At 38.1% G+C, this 15,305-nt stretch overlaps 1 protein-coding gene across 1 annotated transcript; it reads left to right on the plus strand.

The window, feature by feature from the left end:
- The first annotated feature begins 3,370 nt into the window (after window positions 1-3,370).
- Window positions 3,371-8,629, plus strand: PCDH20 (protocadherin 20). Its single transcript, XM_024734351.1, has 2 exons — window positions 3,371-3,502; window positions 4,555-8,629. The coding sequence occupies exons 1-2, from the start codon at window positions 3,371-3,373 to the stop codon at window positions 7,273-7,275; spliced, it is 2,853 nt and encodes a 950-aa protein (XP_024590119.1). The 3' UTR covers window positions 7,276-8,629.
- The last annotated feature ends 6,676 nt before the right edge of the window (window positions 8,630-15,305 follow it).

The raw sequence follows: 15,305 nt of genomic DNA on the forward strand, positions 1-15,305 counted from the left end.
TTTCTCCACATCGTCTTTAGCATTTGTTATTTGTAGACATTTTAATGATGGCCATTCTGACTGGTGTGAGGTGGTACCCCATTGTAGATTTGATTTGCATAAAATAATCTTAAAATAAGTTCATATGCTTAATTTGTATTTATTTATAATCTTGAATTAACCAGAACAATTATAGAACTATGTATGGTTCAGAATAAGTTTAAATATCTGTGCATATATTAAATCACATGAAATGTTGTGGATAGAATACTGTTATTAAAATACTCTAAATGGTACAATCACAGTTACTTGAAAAATACAATAAAAAATACCTGGAAAACACAGTACTGCAAACTTTTAAAAGTTTTAAGATATGTTTGCTAAATGTACAAAGTTTGATAGATGCATGCTCACAGCAAATAAAGAGATAAAACTACAAGGAGAGAAGCCTTGCAGTAAATGAAAATTATTAACCTTCAGTGATATAGCACAGTAAATAAGGATCAAATTAACCTGTGTATCATTATGCAGTGTCTGTCACAGACATATATTAGGTAAGCCATTTCCCTCCTATATGTGTATGTAGTGTGTATGGGTATTTTTATAAGAAATTGAAACAGAAAGGTCTGCTGACTTGTCTAAAGTCACACTGTGACGTCGCAACCACCTAGAGAAGGGCATCCTAATCCCTTGGCTCAGCTCAGTGCCATCTATTGTATCACGTTGTTTTCCTTGTCTATAGAAAAAATAAGCTTGGGAGGCTTATAATCTAGCTATTCTTCTAGATTGATTTTTACAGAACACCTGGGAAGCAGGCCCAGAGCAATTGAGACATCTGAGAAGTTCATTATAAGTATCATTTTCAAGGAACTAATAGCATAGAAGCTCTCTAAGTCATCTTTAGAAAGAAATATGTAACACCAGATGGCAGGTCACAAAGCTGGCGTCATAAGGAACAGGAGTTTGTGAACACTTTCATGGTGCACAGTAAGAAGATACAAGGGAAGAAAGAAGGGAATTTGGTCTTTTTTTTTTTTTAAGCCCAATTACAGTTGAAATCTCTACTTAGATCTTCAAAGAGGAAAGATAATAACAAGCAGCTCAGTTAACAGTTTGGAATGTGTCATGTAAGTTATTCCCCCAAATTGTGCTGGCCTTGATGACAAATTTCCATGCAGGCACTTTGCAATAACCACAGTAACTTAGAGCAAAGTAGGTTATTATTGTTGTCCCAAACATTATCTCCAGAATGTTTAATTTAGGTGTTTCAACTTACATTATAGTTTATATGGTCATGCTTTTTAGAAACACTACAGAAAACTATTGCTGAATGTAGTGTCCTTGTAAACGAAGGATAAACTAAAGAAAGAAATCCCTATATTTTCATCAAAATAGGTGAGTGATCTTAACCTGTTGGAGAGGGCATGAACTGTAAGGGGATATAGATTCTACTTCTGTTGCTCTCTGTATAAATGTAGAATTAATTCAGATTGTGGGTCTAGCCTGTATGTATCCTGACCATGGATGGATTGCCTAATTCTGGCCATGTGCCTCAAACTTTCAGAAGCTGTGGATATCGTGTGAAGACATAAACTAAACACATTTCAGAAGCAGCTTTCTACTGATTTTTGGAGTCAGATATGTTTCAACTACAGACCCCAAAGTATAATTATTTACCAATTATGTGGTAAAAGTTCAACTGTAGGGTAGAATGAGCAGCTGAAGAAGCAAGGAGAGGCAAAGCATACTTGCCTGACTGTGTTTTGTTTATCAGCTGTGTGATGGCCTTACACGTACATGTATATGTTCCTGTGTGTTTACCACTTCATCAGCATTCCAGTTTCACTTCAAAGAACTTAAAGCAGCTGATTTTATAAGCCAGATATGTATTACAGAAAGTTTTGTTTGCGAACTCCATGTACAGCCCCATTTGTGCAATAAGAAGTTGTTACACACACCAGGTGTTTTAATGTAGTGTGTTATCAATTATTTAGGACTCTAGGATTAGTCGGGATGAGGAGAAAATAGGAAGGGTCAGAAGCAAAAAATTAGCTCTGCTAAGCAATTTATATTCTATTTAGCATACAGTAGAAGAAGAAATTTGAAGTGGATCCTATGGAAAACACAAGATGTCAGATCTTTCTCTAACCCAGGAGGAGGACTTTTCTATTCCAGGTTCGGTCATTAGTTACTCAGCTGGGAGGGTTTTATGCTCAGGGCAGCCCACAGGATATATGGAAACCTAGGGATGAAGAGAAATGTCTACTCAGGGAAAGGCAAATGGTCTTTGCCACTACTTACATCGCACCCTGCAGATCAAAAAGTGTTTCACGGACTTAATGCACTGGAGCTTCTTACCAGCCCTGACTTTATAAATGAGGAAACTTGTCATACGGTTATTTAGTGTCAGAGCCAGAGGGGATAGCCAAGCATTCTCCACCACACTCCTTCAGAATTCCTTTCCCAGTAAAAATTCTAAGAAAAAAAAAAAAAGGAATAACTTGAAATGTAACCTTTTTTTTTTTGAACCTAGGCTTCAGTGAGTGCCCTCCAAAAAAAGAAAAATACATCCCTTAGAGAAATCTGGTAAAATTGCTTGCAGGCAGAACCACTTCTGTTACCAAGCAATTGTTGCCACTCTCCCTCTTGGCTCTTTACCTTAGCCAGAAGCCGCGGTTGTCTCAAAAGACCACAAGGCAGACACCCAGAGACACTTGCGCCTACAACTAGGAAATTGGCAGAAGCTTTGTCACCGCCAACTGCGAAGCTTCAAAATTAAAGCATGTCGAAACCTTCACCGATTTCATATATTTGCGTCTCTGCTTCAGACCGCCTTACTAAGAGTTTGAAGCTCCTTCTCTCTGCAGAGAAAGTGGATTTTCTTTCTCTGTGCAAACACTGCTGGATCCAAGTCTCTCGGAAGAACTAGTGGCAAAGCAGGCTTTTGGGGATCGCGCCTGTGATTGCTCCGTAGTGCCGACTTCCTCTCTCTCTAATCAGATATAAATGCAAGCTTATTAATTTAGTCTAATTCTCCCTCTCACGCTCGCAACCTGTGAACTTGGGTCCTGACTCGTGCTGCGAGGAGGGAGGACGGTGGACAAGTGCCCCGGAGTCCGACCGGGTGGCGCCTAGTCGCCGTCTTCAGAGGCAAGTCCCCGCTCTGGCTCCTCAGGCGGGGTCTGGACTTAACCCAGGTCCAGGACGGGAAACCATGACCGTGCCTCGGTACCCCCTCATCTTTCTGCCCCCCGCCCCCCCTTGAGCTGCTGTCCTTAACTGACGAGCCAGTGACTATTGGCTGAAGTTCCCTAGCCATTTGCATGCACAGAGAGGGAGTGTCTTCTGCCGCCTCCCCGTCAGGAGCGCGCCGACTGCAGCCTCCAAGGGAATGCGCGGCCGAGGGGATGCGCGCAGCTCGCGGGCCCTGCCAGTGAGCTGGCGCCCGGCGACCTGGCACCCGCGCCTGGATATGGGGCGTCTAAGTCGTTCCAGGAGCAGCACCAGCCACAGAAACCTACCGGTAAGGGTAGGGGTCCACGAGCCTCGCGGCCCCGACAAGTTACAGTACTGTGGGGCAGTTCCCACTCCTTTATGGTTTCTCAAATCTTTTACCTTAATTCAAACTTCCCAGGAAGGTTGGGTGGAGGGAACGGGAGTTTGGGATAATGTGTCTGCATTTTAGCAAGGAATAGGCAAGTCCCTGGGTCGTGAGAAGTTTCTGAAGCAGAAATGTAGGCAGATGAGGTGGAGGAGGCTGGAGTGTGCTCAATTGGCTTTGAGATAAAGGGGTTCGTAGATTGTTTCCTGTGGCCAGCATCTGGCTGTGACTGTCTACTGCAATTGACAAATTGTTTTTGCATAATCATTTCCCACATTTACTTTTCTTTCCCTAAGGGAGGGGGATTAGTGAGAGCTTGTTAGGGGGTGGAAATACAGATCCTTTCGATTTGAGTTTAGATACGTACTAAAATGAAAATCAATTCTTCCGACCTAAAGCGTTTATTTGGTGGGGTAGGGAGTCCGAGGGGGTAGAGTTACTATATTATTATTATTATTATTATTATTGTTGTTGTTGTTGTTGTTATCGGTCCCATAGCAAGGGATGCAACACATTTCGCATTTCGGGGATCTTAGTGGTAGAAACATTTCAATGGAAAATAAAGTGCTCACCTCTCGGTCCTCTCCACTACCAGCCCCCTCCCTCCCCATGACCTACCCTGGTGGTTTCTCTGTCGCGTTGCGCAGTCCTCTCCACTCCGACATGTACTTCCAGGGATGAGTTATGGTTTGGGATTCCGAATATTAACTGAGCGAGGTGGTGATGGGGAGCCGGGCAGGGGCAGGGGTGGGGGGGAGATGTAGAAAGTAAAGAGAAAAATTAAGTTTTGGAGACACTGTTGCCCCATAGATCTCTCCTTTATAGCAAGTTTCCTTTTCACCCCGTTCTGACTGGAGCGTTTGCCTTTGGGAATGGGGATGGAGCCAGAATGATCCCAGGGCAATGGTTCTGGCTCCAAGCTCTGTGTTTTCCGCGTGTGTGTAATAAGCCTTCTCTCCACCCCCCACGTTCAGCATCTGCTTCTGTTTTTCCTCTTCGTGGGACCCTTCAACTGCCTGGCGAGTTACAGCCGGGCCACGGAGCTTCTGTACAGCCTGAACGAGGGACTGCCCGCGGGGGTGCTCATCGGCAGCCTGGCCGAGGACCTGCGGCTGGTGCACGGAGCAGGGAGGCAGGACCCGCAGTCGCAGCCCCCGGAGCACAGCGGCGCCGAGCGGAACCCTCCTCTCTCCTTCAGCCTGGCCTCCCAGGGACTGAGTGGTCAGTACGTGATCCTAGACAATCGCTCCGGGGAGCTGCACACTTCTGCCCAGGAGATCGACAGGGAGGCCCTGTGTCTTGAAGGAGGTGGAGGGGCTGCCTGGCGGAGCAGCATTTCCATCTCCTCTTCGCCTTCCGCTGACTCTTGTCTTTTGCTTCTGGATGTACTGGTCCTGCCTCAGGAATACTTTAGGTTTGTGAAGGTGAAAATCGCTATCCGGGACATCAATGACAATGCCCCACAGTTCCCTGTTTCCGAAATATCGGTTTGGGTCCCAGAAAATGCACCTGTAAACACCCGGCTGGCCATAGAGCATCCTGCCATGGACCGAGATACAGGCACTAACGGAGTTCAGACCTACCGCTTGCTGGACTACCATCGTATGTTCACCCTGGACGTGGAGGAGAATGAAAATGGGGAGCGAACACCCTACCTAATTGTCATGGGACTGTTGGACAGGGAGACCCAGGACCAGTATGTGAGCATCATCATAGCTGAGGATGGTGGGTCTCCACCACTGTTGGGCAGTGCCACCCTCACCATTGGCATAAGTGACATTAATGACAATTGCCCTCTCTTCACAGACTCACAAATCAATGCCACTGTGTATGGGAATGCTACAGTCGGCACACCGATTGCAGCTGTCCAGGCTGTGGACAGAGACTTGGGAAACAATGCTCAGGTCACCTACTCTTACAGCCAGAAAGTTCCACAAGTATCCAAGGATTTATTCCATCTGGATGAAAACACTGGAGTCATTAAACTTTTCAGTAAGATTGGGGGAAGTGTTCTGCAAACACACAAGCTCACCATTCTTGCTAATGGGCCGGGCTGCATTCCTGCTATGATAACTGCCCTGGTGACCATTATCAAAGTCATTTTCAGACCACCTGAAATTGTCCCTCGTTATATAGCGAATGAGATAGATGGTATTGTTTACCTGAAAGAACTGGAACCTGTTAAAACTCCAATTGCATTTTTCACCATAAGAGATCCAGAAGGTAAATACAAGGTTAACTGCTACTTGGATGGTGAAGGACCATTTAGGTTATCACCCTACAAACCATACAGTAATGAATATCTGCTAGAAACCACAAAACCTATGGATTATGAGCTACAGCAGTTCTATGAAATAGCTGTGGTAGCCTGGAACTCTGAGGGATTTCATGTCAAAAAAATGATTAAAGTGCAACTTTTAGATGACAATGATAATGCTCCTATTTTCCTTCAACCCTTGGTGGAACTAACCATTGAAGAAAACAACTCACCTAATGCCTTTTTGACTAAGCTAGATGCTACAGATGCTGACAGTGGAGAGAGGGGACAAGTTTCATATTTTCTGGGACCTGATGCTCCATCATACTTTTCCTTAGACAGTGTCACAGGAGTTCTGACAGTTTCTACTCAGCTGGATCGAGAAGAGAAAGAAAAGTACAAGTACACAGTCAGAGCTGTTGACTCTGGGAAGCCACCCAAAGAATCAGTAGCCACCGTGGCTATCACAGTGTTGGATAAAAATGACAACAGTCCTAGGTTCATCAACAAGGACTTCAGCTTCTTTGTGCCAGAAAACTTTCCAGGATATGGTGAAATTGGAATAATTAGTGTAACAGATGCCGATGCTGGGCAAAATGGATGGGTTGCCCTCTCCGTGGTGAACCAGAGTGATATTTTTGTCATAGACACAGGAAAGGGCATGCTGAGAGCCAAAGTCTCTTTGGACAGAGAGCAGCAAAGCTCCTATACTTTGTGGGTTGAAGCTGTTGATGGAGGTGAGCCTCCCCTCTCCTCTACCACAAAAATCACAATTCTCCTTCTAGATATCAACGACAACCCACCTCTTGTTTTATTTCCTCAATCTAACATGTCTTACCTGTTGGTTTTACCTTCTACTCTCCCTGGCTCCCCAGTTACAGAGGTCTATGCAATTGACAAAGACACAGGCATGAATGCTGTCATAGCTTACAGCATCATAGGGAGAAGAGGTCCTAGGCCTGAGTCATTTAGGATTGACCCTAAAACTGGCAACATTACTTTGGAAGAGGCATTGCTGCAGACAGATTATGGGCTCCATCGTTTACTGGTGAAAGTGAGTGATCACGGTTATCCCGAACCTCTCCATTCCACGGTCATGGTGAACCTATTTGTCAATGACACTGTCAGTAATGAGAGCTACATCGAGAGTCTTTTAAGAAAGGAACCAGAAATTAACATAGAGGAGAAAGAACCACAAATCTCAATAGAACCGACTCACAGGAAAGTTGAGCCTATGTCTTGTATGCCCACCTTAGTAGCTCTGTCTGTAATAAGCTTGGGTTCTATCACTCTCGTAACAGGGATGGGCATATACATCTGTTTGAGAGGGAAAAGGCATCACAGGGAAGATGAAAATTTGGAAGTACAAATTCCATTAAAAGGAAAAATTGACTTGCATATGAGAGAGAGGAAACCAATGGATATTTCTAATATTTGATTTTTTTTTTTTGCTGTGGAGTAACAGAGATATTTTAACTGACTTTGGAGAGTCTTCACCACCCAAAGAGTGTTGGACATCTAATTTATAACTTGTACTGTATTGTAAATAGCTGTTTACAAGTTTTTAAATTCAAAATCAGAGGTTATAAAATGTGTACAGCATTTTTTTAATGAAAATTGGTACTAACAGCTTTGGAACTGTTATAAAAAAAGCTTGGACATGATTTGCAGCTTTCATACACCAAGCAGATGATTGTTAAAACCCGGGAATAAGGTAAGAAAATGGTACATTGCATTTTTGGCTAAAAAAGTCCTTTAACCACAAGAGGGCATCAGCTGCTCCTTTGCAGGGAACTCTTTTAAGGTATTGTACATGACAGTTGTACATGAAATTAATGAAAGAGTCTATTTTAAATATATTGTTTTTAACATTAAACAAAGATGAAATTAAAGTAAATGGAATGTCACCCCACTTAAATGTATGATAAAAAAGAAAAGAAATGCATTTGTAAACAGAATGTTTATTACCTCACAAGTGCATAATGTATAATTTGAAAGAGAAGACTTCACAAAGAAGCGCAATTATTTTTTAGCAAGGATAAACGCTTTACCATGTGTTAAAGATCTGACGTGCTGAAGATTAATTCGCCTTCTGTGTACTCTGGTTGCTTTCTGTTTGCTTTACCACTGCACTTGTTATTATTACAAGGGAAAATATATATATTCTTTCTTAAAGAAAATGTAACTAGAAATTATGTCCAAGAGAAACAGCCAGAAGCAAAGATATGTTTCAATCTTAGTTGCTTCATAGGTGTTCATGACATATTCATGCTTTCACAACTTGTCAGTAGTGTTCTATACTTGGGTTATGTATTAGATTCTTATAGACTTAAACTCATGTGTTACAGAAAAAAAGAAAAATCTTATTAAAACAAAATTATTCTAGAAGCTGGTGGGCACTACTTGCTGTTTTAGCTGGACCTTTTCTATGAAAGTTATACTTATCTTTTTTTTGTTGTTTAGGTTTGTTGGCTACCGGTTCTGGCTTCTTTTCTTTGGCTTTGGATTAGGTCCAAGAGTTTATTTGTAAGCCCAGCAGCAGATTTCTTTGATAACTTAGCTTTTACTGAACACTTTGCAGTGAAGCAAGCTGGTTTATCAGTGATTGATCATCTTCACTTCCATGTGTGAGCTGGAAATTTTATTTTATATGAGAGCTATAGCAAAATTATCTTTGTAAACAAAGAATAAGTGTTAGCTTAAACTGGATCATTCTACTTTTGGGCATCATGTGTCTGTACTGTACCAAAAGTGTTTCTATGTCTGCAAATTAAAGGTATATATTTTCATAATTTCATTCTCATTTTTACTGTTTTATATTTGAACATGGGCTCGTTCTTTTACTGAAGCTCCTGTTAATGGCATTCATTTGCTTTTAGAGGTAAATGTGGGTAAACCAAATATTCTGTTATGCTAACATTTATATTAAACTAATTCATTACTTAATTAAACATTTGGTAAATTATTATTAAATACATGTGTAGTTATAGACATATATACACACACACATATATATATATGTATATATATATAATAGAAAAAGAGTATGCCTATGTGTTTGATAGAAGTTCACATGAAAATTTACACCCATGCATGTGTACATGCATATTAATTTATTATGACAGAATCAATTATAAACGCTCATTTTAATACATACTTATAACAAATCCTCTGTTAGCTGTGTTACAAGTGCTTTCAATAAATTTTAAAATAAAAACACATTGCAAAAAATGAATTGAATACAAAAACTCAAGACCTTTTGAATAGGTATTAACTCATTTTCTTGTTTTCTTCAATTTGAGAATTTTAATAAATAAAATAATAAGCATATGAGGCAGTAGTGTTTGTTACAAAAAGGAAATATATTTTTATTGGAAATTCCTTTTTTATGAGAGGCCACTGAGCTAAGAAAGTAAGATCATTTAACCCCCCAAACTTTTCATTCATAATTGATATAGAGCAGTGGAGGAAACCATCCTCCACCAGTCATTTTTATATCTGATTTCTCTCTTTTACAGGAAAGAAATACATGTGAAACAAGTAGCACCATTAAAAAAAAAAAAGTCCTCTACAAATGCAATGATTTAATTATCAGTATAAATAACAAAACATTTTATTCTTTTATGAGTTTGAAGAAGGTTCATGTGTTTGGGGTATGGATTTCATCGCTAGCATGAAAAAAATGCCTGTAACATTAATAAAAGGACATATTTCTGAATAACTTCTTGTGCCAAGATTTCCTTTACAAAAACATCTCATTCACTTTAAAAATATATATAACCAGGAAAGTTAAAGTAAATTAAGCTCAAAGATAAAAGCCCCTTTTTTCTAACACCTTGCGCTAGAACGGTTGCCAAAATGTATGCTAATCATGTCAATGTTGTTAGTTGAGCTGGCACAAAAATAAATGTTCCATTCATTAAAAACCCTAATATCCATTTAACAGTTTGAGAACCAGTGAGTACTCTTTGCCCAATTTAATGAAGAAGAGATTGCTCTGATCTTCACACTGCCAAACCCATTCTTACACTACAGAGAAAACTGTTCATTAATTTGGAGCTGGAAATTTAAAACAACATAACAATTTCAGCTACAAGGGAGGAAACAATTTACCTTACTTGACTCTTTAGAGGCCCTGACCCTATTTAAAAAAAAAAAAAAGTATTCTTGGCAGTTATGCTTTTATCAATGGCAGTTAAAAGCAAAAGGAAAAAGAGACACTTCTTTTAAAACAATTTTGTATTATTAGTGTATTAAAAATAAAATCCAAATCCTTTGTCTTTTTGGGTGTTTTGCATGTGTTTTATGAAAACACCAGATATAATCTTGCCTAAGAAATACTATCAGTGAAGCAATATTAGGGAAGGTGTATAAAGTGGACTTGATTGCAGTAATAGCTCTCATAAGGATTCTAATTTGTGCTCCCAGAACATGTTTCGATTGACAACTGTAAAAAGAAGAATTGTACAATCCTCGCTTGAGTTTACGGAGACTCGGGTTCCAATCTCTCCTTCCTCGGTGAGATGAGGACTCTGTGGGGTCCTGACTTTTGGCAGACAATGAAGAATGTAATGAAAGGACAGCATTGAGCATATGGTGCTCTTCAATTCACTGGGCAGCCTCAGCTCACAGACACCAGAAACATAGATACCTGAACATTGTCCTCACTCTGAGGTAGATTTGCTCACTGCAAGAAAGCAGTCAGTGCTACCAATTACATTTTACTGACTTGTGCAATCTCTGCCTCGCAATGTGCCTTTAGAGTGTGAGCAGTCAACAAATATTTATAGAAAGGAAGAGGATTGACAGTTATGCAAATGGACTCAAAGAAGAAAAAAATCAATCATATTAAAAAAATCAGTAATTCCTGAGCAAAACACCCACCATAATTTTTTTCTAGTTAGGTCTATTTCCGATAAGAAAAGATCATGAATACTTTTCAGATGGTATATACATATATACCTACAGTCTATAATCATTTTTTAAATGTCAGTTATTGTTTGTAATTATTCTTAAAATAGTAGCACTTTTTTTTTCTGATAAAACCCTAAACTGGAAATGTATTCCTTTAAGCGTATAAAACAAAACTGAATGAACTTTAAGGCTTAACCCACTAATGTTAAGAAGTAGGAATACTGTGAAGGTTCAAAAGGAAACTCGGTCATTCATACCATACATATTTATTTTGGTACTCAATTACCATGGGCTCAACTGAGAACAAGACAGAGTCCCTTGATGACTTTAGATTATAGTGTGGGAGGCTAATAAGAAAACATTCAATCTGAAAACACTGTGTGGGATAAATCCTATTCCCGGGATGCCAAGTGAACCTAACTCAATCTTGGGAAGTCTTAGAGAAAGTTTCCTAAAGGAGGCGATTTCTAATGTGGGCCCTCTCAGGAAGTTGATGCCTAATTTGAATATAAGAAGGAGAAGTTAGCCAGTGGAAAGTGGGCAGAAGGAGAGAAAAGGGTATTTAAGGAAGAAGGAATAATGTGCAAGGCACACATGTGCAAGTGAGCACATCATGACTAAAGAAGCACAAATATTACTGTTCTTGGCTGAAGGGATGAAGAGAATGAAAGATATTATTAACAGCGAACTTGGGGATGTACATGTGCTGCAAATAATAAAGGAACTCGTGTCATACCTGGAGGTTGCAATTTTATCCCAAAGCCAATGGGAATTTTAAGGATTTGACCAAGCTATGTGTGGTTTTTAAAGATTACTTTGGCAATGTGTGGAGGTTGTGTTGAAAAATGTTCTAGAAACTGAACAGAAGGAGTAGTGACAATTTAAGTGAAAGACGAGGCTTTAAATCAGGCAATATGAAAGAGGTATATAACATAGTAGGTAGTAATTTACAGCTAATAAGGAAACTTGTAGTACCAATAAGAATTAATCCACATGTGATAGATAAGAAAGTTCATAATTTTCATAATTTGCTTTCAAGCCTATTTTACAATAAACTTAGTTTTGACTAAACTAAGAATATCAAGAAAAATTTGACAACTGAGGGGATTAGAAAACAGCAATTATGAAAGTAAAAAATAAGCAAAATCTTACTGAAAACAGCAGAGTTAATTTTCCTTCAAATATTTCTCTTAAAACACACAATCTAATTTTACATTCATTGGAAAGTTAACCAAAGTGTGATACTTAAAAAGACAATATGCCAAATATTAAAAAAAAAAAATTCTCTGAGATGAAATCACATCTAAAAATGAAGTCAATCAAAACTATTAAAATGAATTAATAAGAATCATATATCTTCTCTGCATGCACTTGTAGAAAAGATAGATATAATTTAAAAAATAAAGCTTATACCTCATAAAGAGAAAAATATTAAAAAATTATGTATTTGACAAATATAATAATTGCAGGAAAATAATAAGGAAACAAAACTTTAGGAGATTAGGGAATAAGTGATAATAACCAGGGAAAATTTTATGAGCCTTACAGAAAAATGGAGGGCATAAACTTGATTTATAATACAGAAAAAAATATTTATTTATGCAGAGTTTATATTTATATGTATATACATATGTATATATTAGATATAGGAAAGGCAGGTTCAATTGTGGATATAAGAGATATGGTTAATTCAAAAATGCAGATGACCAGGCTTGTGTATATTAAGGTAAATGAAGGTAAACCCAGAATGACTGAAAGTTAGGAACTCACTAAATCACAAACTTAACAACCTCAAAGGAATTTTGGATTATTGTTCTTCTCCTTATAGTTTTGAGTACAATATCCTAAAGCATCCATAAAGATAAGCACTATTATCAATTATTTATTTACTAAACATATTTACTATTATCCTATACCTCTTATAAGTAAGACATTGTGCTAGGCCCAAAGGTAAATTTTGTTCCATTCTCAAAAAAGATCACTCTCCAGTTTGAGGAAACTAGTGTAAACTACACATAATAATGGATGAATATGTTCTCCCTCCCATCTACTCTTCACCTGTGCTTCTTGTACTTCTACCAGAGGGAAACAAGGATCAAAATGGCAGATGAAAGTGCTACCTAATGATATAAACTACATACTGAAAGCTAAGAAGAAGAATATCAAAATCATTAGAGGAATATAATCTTGGCAAAGTTTATAAATTACAAAATAGGGACTGAGTGCTTCTTGTGGAGAGAATGGGTGAATTTAAAGACTTTTATAACATATATTTCTAACTCATTTTGAAAATTGGAACTCTCTATAACTCCCAAGTACAACTTTCACTCAAAAGATTAAAGAAACAAATGCACTGGGCACTGTGAACCAACTATTCCTTTCAGAAAAATCATAGATTTACATTTCAGAATAATTAAAATGTGACTATGATACTTATTGAATCTACATATGTACCCTGTAGTAACCTTGCTACTATATTTCAAAGATAGCAACTGATTTCTGCTTTGCAAATATACTTTATATAATTTCAAATTCATAGTTTTATGTTAATAAGATTATTATTATTTTTTTTTTTTGCGGTACGCGGGCCTCTTACTGTTGTGGCCTCCCCCGTTGCGGAGAACAGGCTCTGGACACGCAGGATGTGCAGGCTCAGCAGCCATGGTTCATGGGCCCAGCTGCTCTGCGACATGTGGGATCTTCCCGGGCCCGGGTATGAACTCGTGTCCCCTGCATTGGCAGGCAGACTCTCAACCACTGCGCCACCAGGGAAGCCCTGTTAACAAGCTTTCTTAAGGTACTTTCTTGGCAATGTGAGGTTTTGATTTAATGGGGTGTAAAATGTACTTTGGGAGTTGTTATGTAAATCTTTCAAATAATACTATGTAACAGTGTTTTTCAAAGTTATGAGATCTGGTATAACATATGATGAGAGAATATTTTAACATTAATGTATAAAAATTACTGCACATATGTTCTGAGTCCTCCATCTAATTATGAAGAAAAAAATACTCCAGAGAAGTTAATTCTAGAAGATTCATAGGAAAAAGCATTGTACTTTAAAGGCAGAGTAAAATGGGCAAAGGAAGAAAAGTAACAATAACAATTTCAAAATTCTAAAAAAGTAAATTTTGTTTTCCTTTCGAAAAACTTCATCTACCCATCTTCCCTCCTCACCCCACTGTCTTATTAAATTGGGAAACTAGTTTCCTTTACATTTTTGTAGTTAAATTATAAAACCATAAACATTTTCAAAGTCAAATGAATGTGGGCAATGCTAATTATAAACCAGGTGCTAAAATACACTATTGCTTTATATTGAGACAGCTTTCCATTTATGATCCTTTCAATTATTTTTTCAACAGTAAGAAGTTACATTTGTTTTACAGATTTTCTTGTAATAACAGTTAATATTCACTGAAAGAAGAATTACAATAACAGGTATTTAGCTTACCCTTAAAATACTTACATTGAATTATCTAAGTATTCAAATTTAGCAAAGCCAACTATTCTGCATATGTTTGATTTCTCCATCTAGTCCTACAAAGGATTTTCCTACAAAAAAGTAGTACAGAACATATAATTTCCCCAGTCTCATTTACAAATGTATTTAGCAATTGAATCAGATTTCTGTGAAGAATAACTGAGTATAAGTTGTCTTATAAGATTCTTTGAAAAGAGAGATTTAATGTAACTTAAGTGAATCAAATTGATTGCTTTTTTATGCTTTATGCTTGACTCAGGGCACACTGTTTGAAATGCTGTGACAAACAGCATTCCCCATCAAACCATTTGTGGAAGTGTCAATTACTGCAATTAGAGATGATTTCTAAAAGACCTCAATAGTGAATGTACATATTGGGAAAGAAAGGTAAAATATCTATGAAAACTTACAAAACATCTGTCTCATGGAGCCAGGAGGAATTTTAAAACATCAATGTTTTCTTCCACTTTGAGCTATTTTGATCTTTCTTACTCTATCATCCTGTTGGTCTCTCATAAGGGAAGCTCAATATTCTCAGAATCCATTTATTAGTCTATCTATGGTAGGCAGAATAGCCCCCCAAAGATGTCCATGCCTTAATGCATGGAACCTACAAATACATTATATTACATGGCAAAAGGGGCCTTGCAAATATAATTGATATTATGGACCTTAAAATAGAGACATATCCAGCCTAGCTGACAGTCTGCAAGGAATAAACTTGGAAGTGGGTTCATCCACAGAGCTTCCAGAAAGCAATACAGCCCAGCTGATACCGTGATTTCTTCAATTCAAAACACCAATCAGAGGACTGGCTGAACCACTCTGTACCCAGATTTCTGACTACAGGAATGGAAATTAATAAATGGGTGTTATTTTAAGCTTCTATTGATAATTTTATGATAATTTGTTAAAGCCATGATAAAAAACTACTATGATATCCTGAAAAATACTTTACACATCCATTAAAGTTGGAGTTTAGTTGACCTAGTATAACAAAACATTCATTTTATTTTGGGTAATTTTTACAATAAATGTTTTAATTTTTCTTTATAAAACATGGGTGTCAA

Source organism: Neophocaena asiaeorientalis, unplaced genomic scaffold (genome assembly GCF_003031525.2).
Source record: "Neophocaena asiaeorientalis asiaeorientalis breed wild unplaced genomic scaffold, Neophocaena_asiaeorientalis_V1.1 scaffold184, whole genome shotgun sequence".
Classification (NCBI taxonomy): Eukaryota; Metazoa; Chordata; class Mammalia; order Artiodactyla; family Phocoenidae; genus Neophocaena; species Neophocaena asiaeorientalis.

Excerpts from the sequence above, each read along its gene's own strand:
- PCDH20 (XM_024734351.1), top strand. The coding sequence starts at position 3,371 with ATGCGCGGCCGAGGGGATGCGCGCAGCTCGCGGGCCCTGCCAGTGAGC. Across the intron at positions 3,503-4,554 it reads CCAGCCACAGAAACCTACCG|CATCTGCTTCTGTTTTTCCT; the intron begins GTAAGGGTAGGG and ends CCCCACGTTCAG.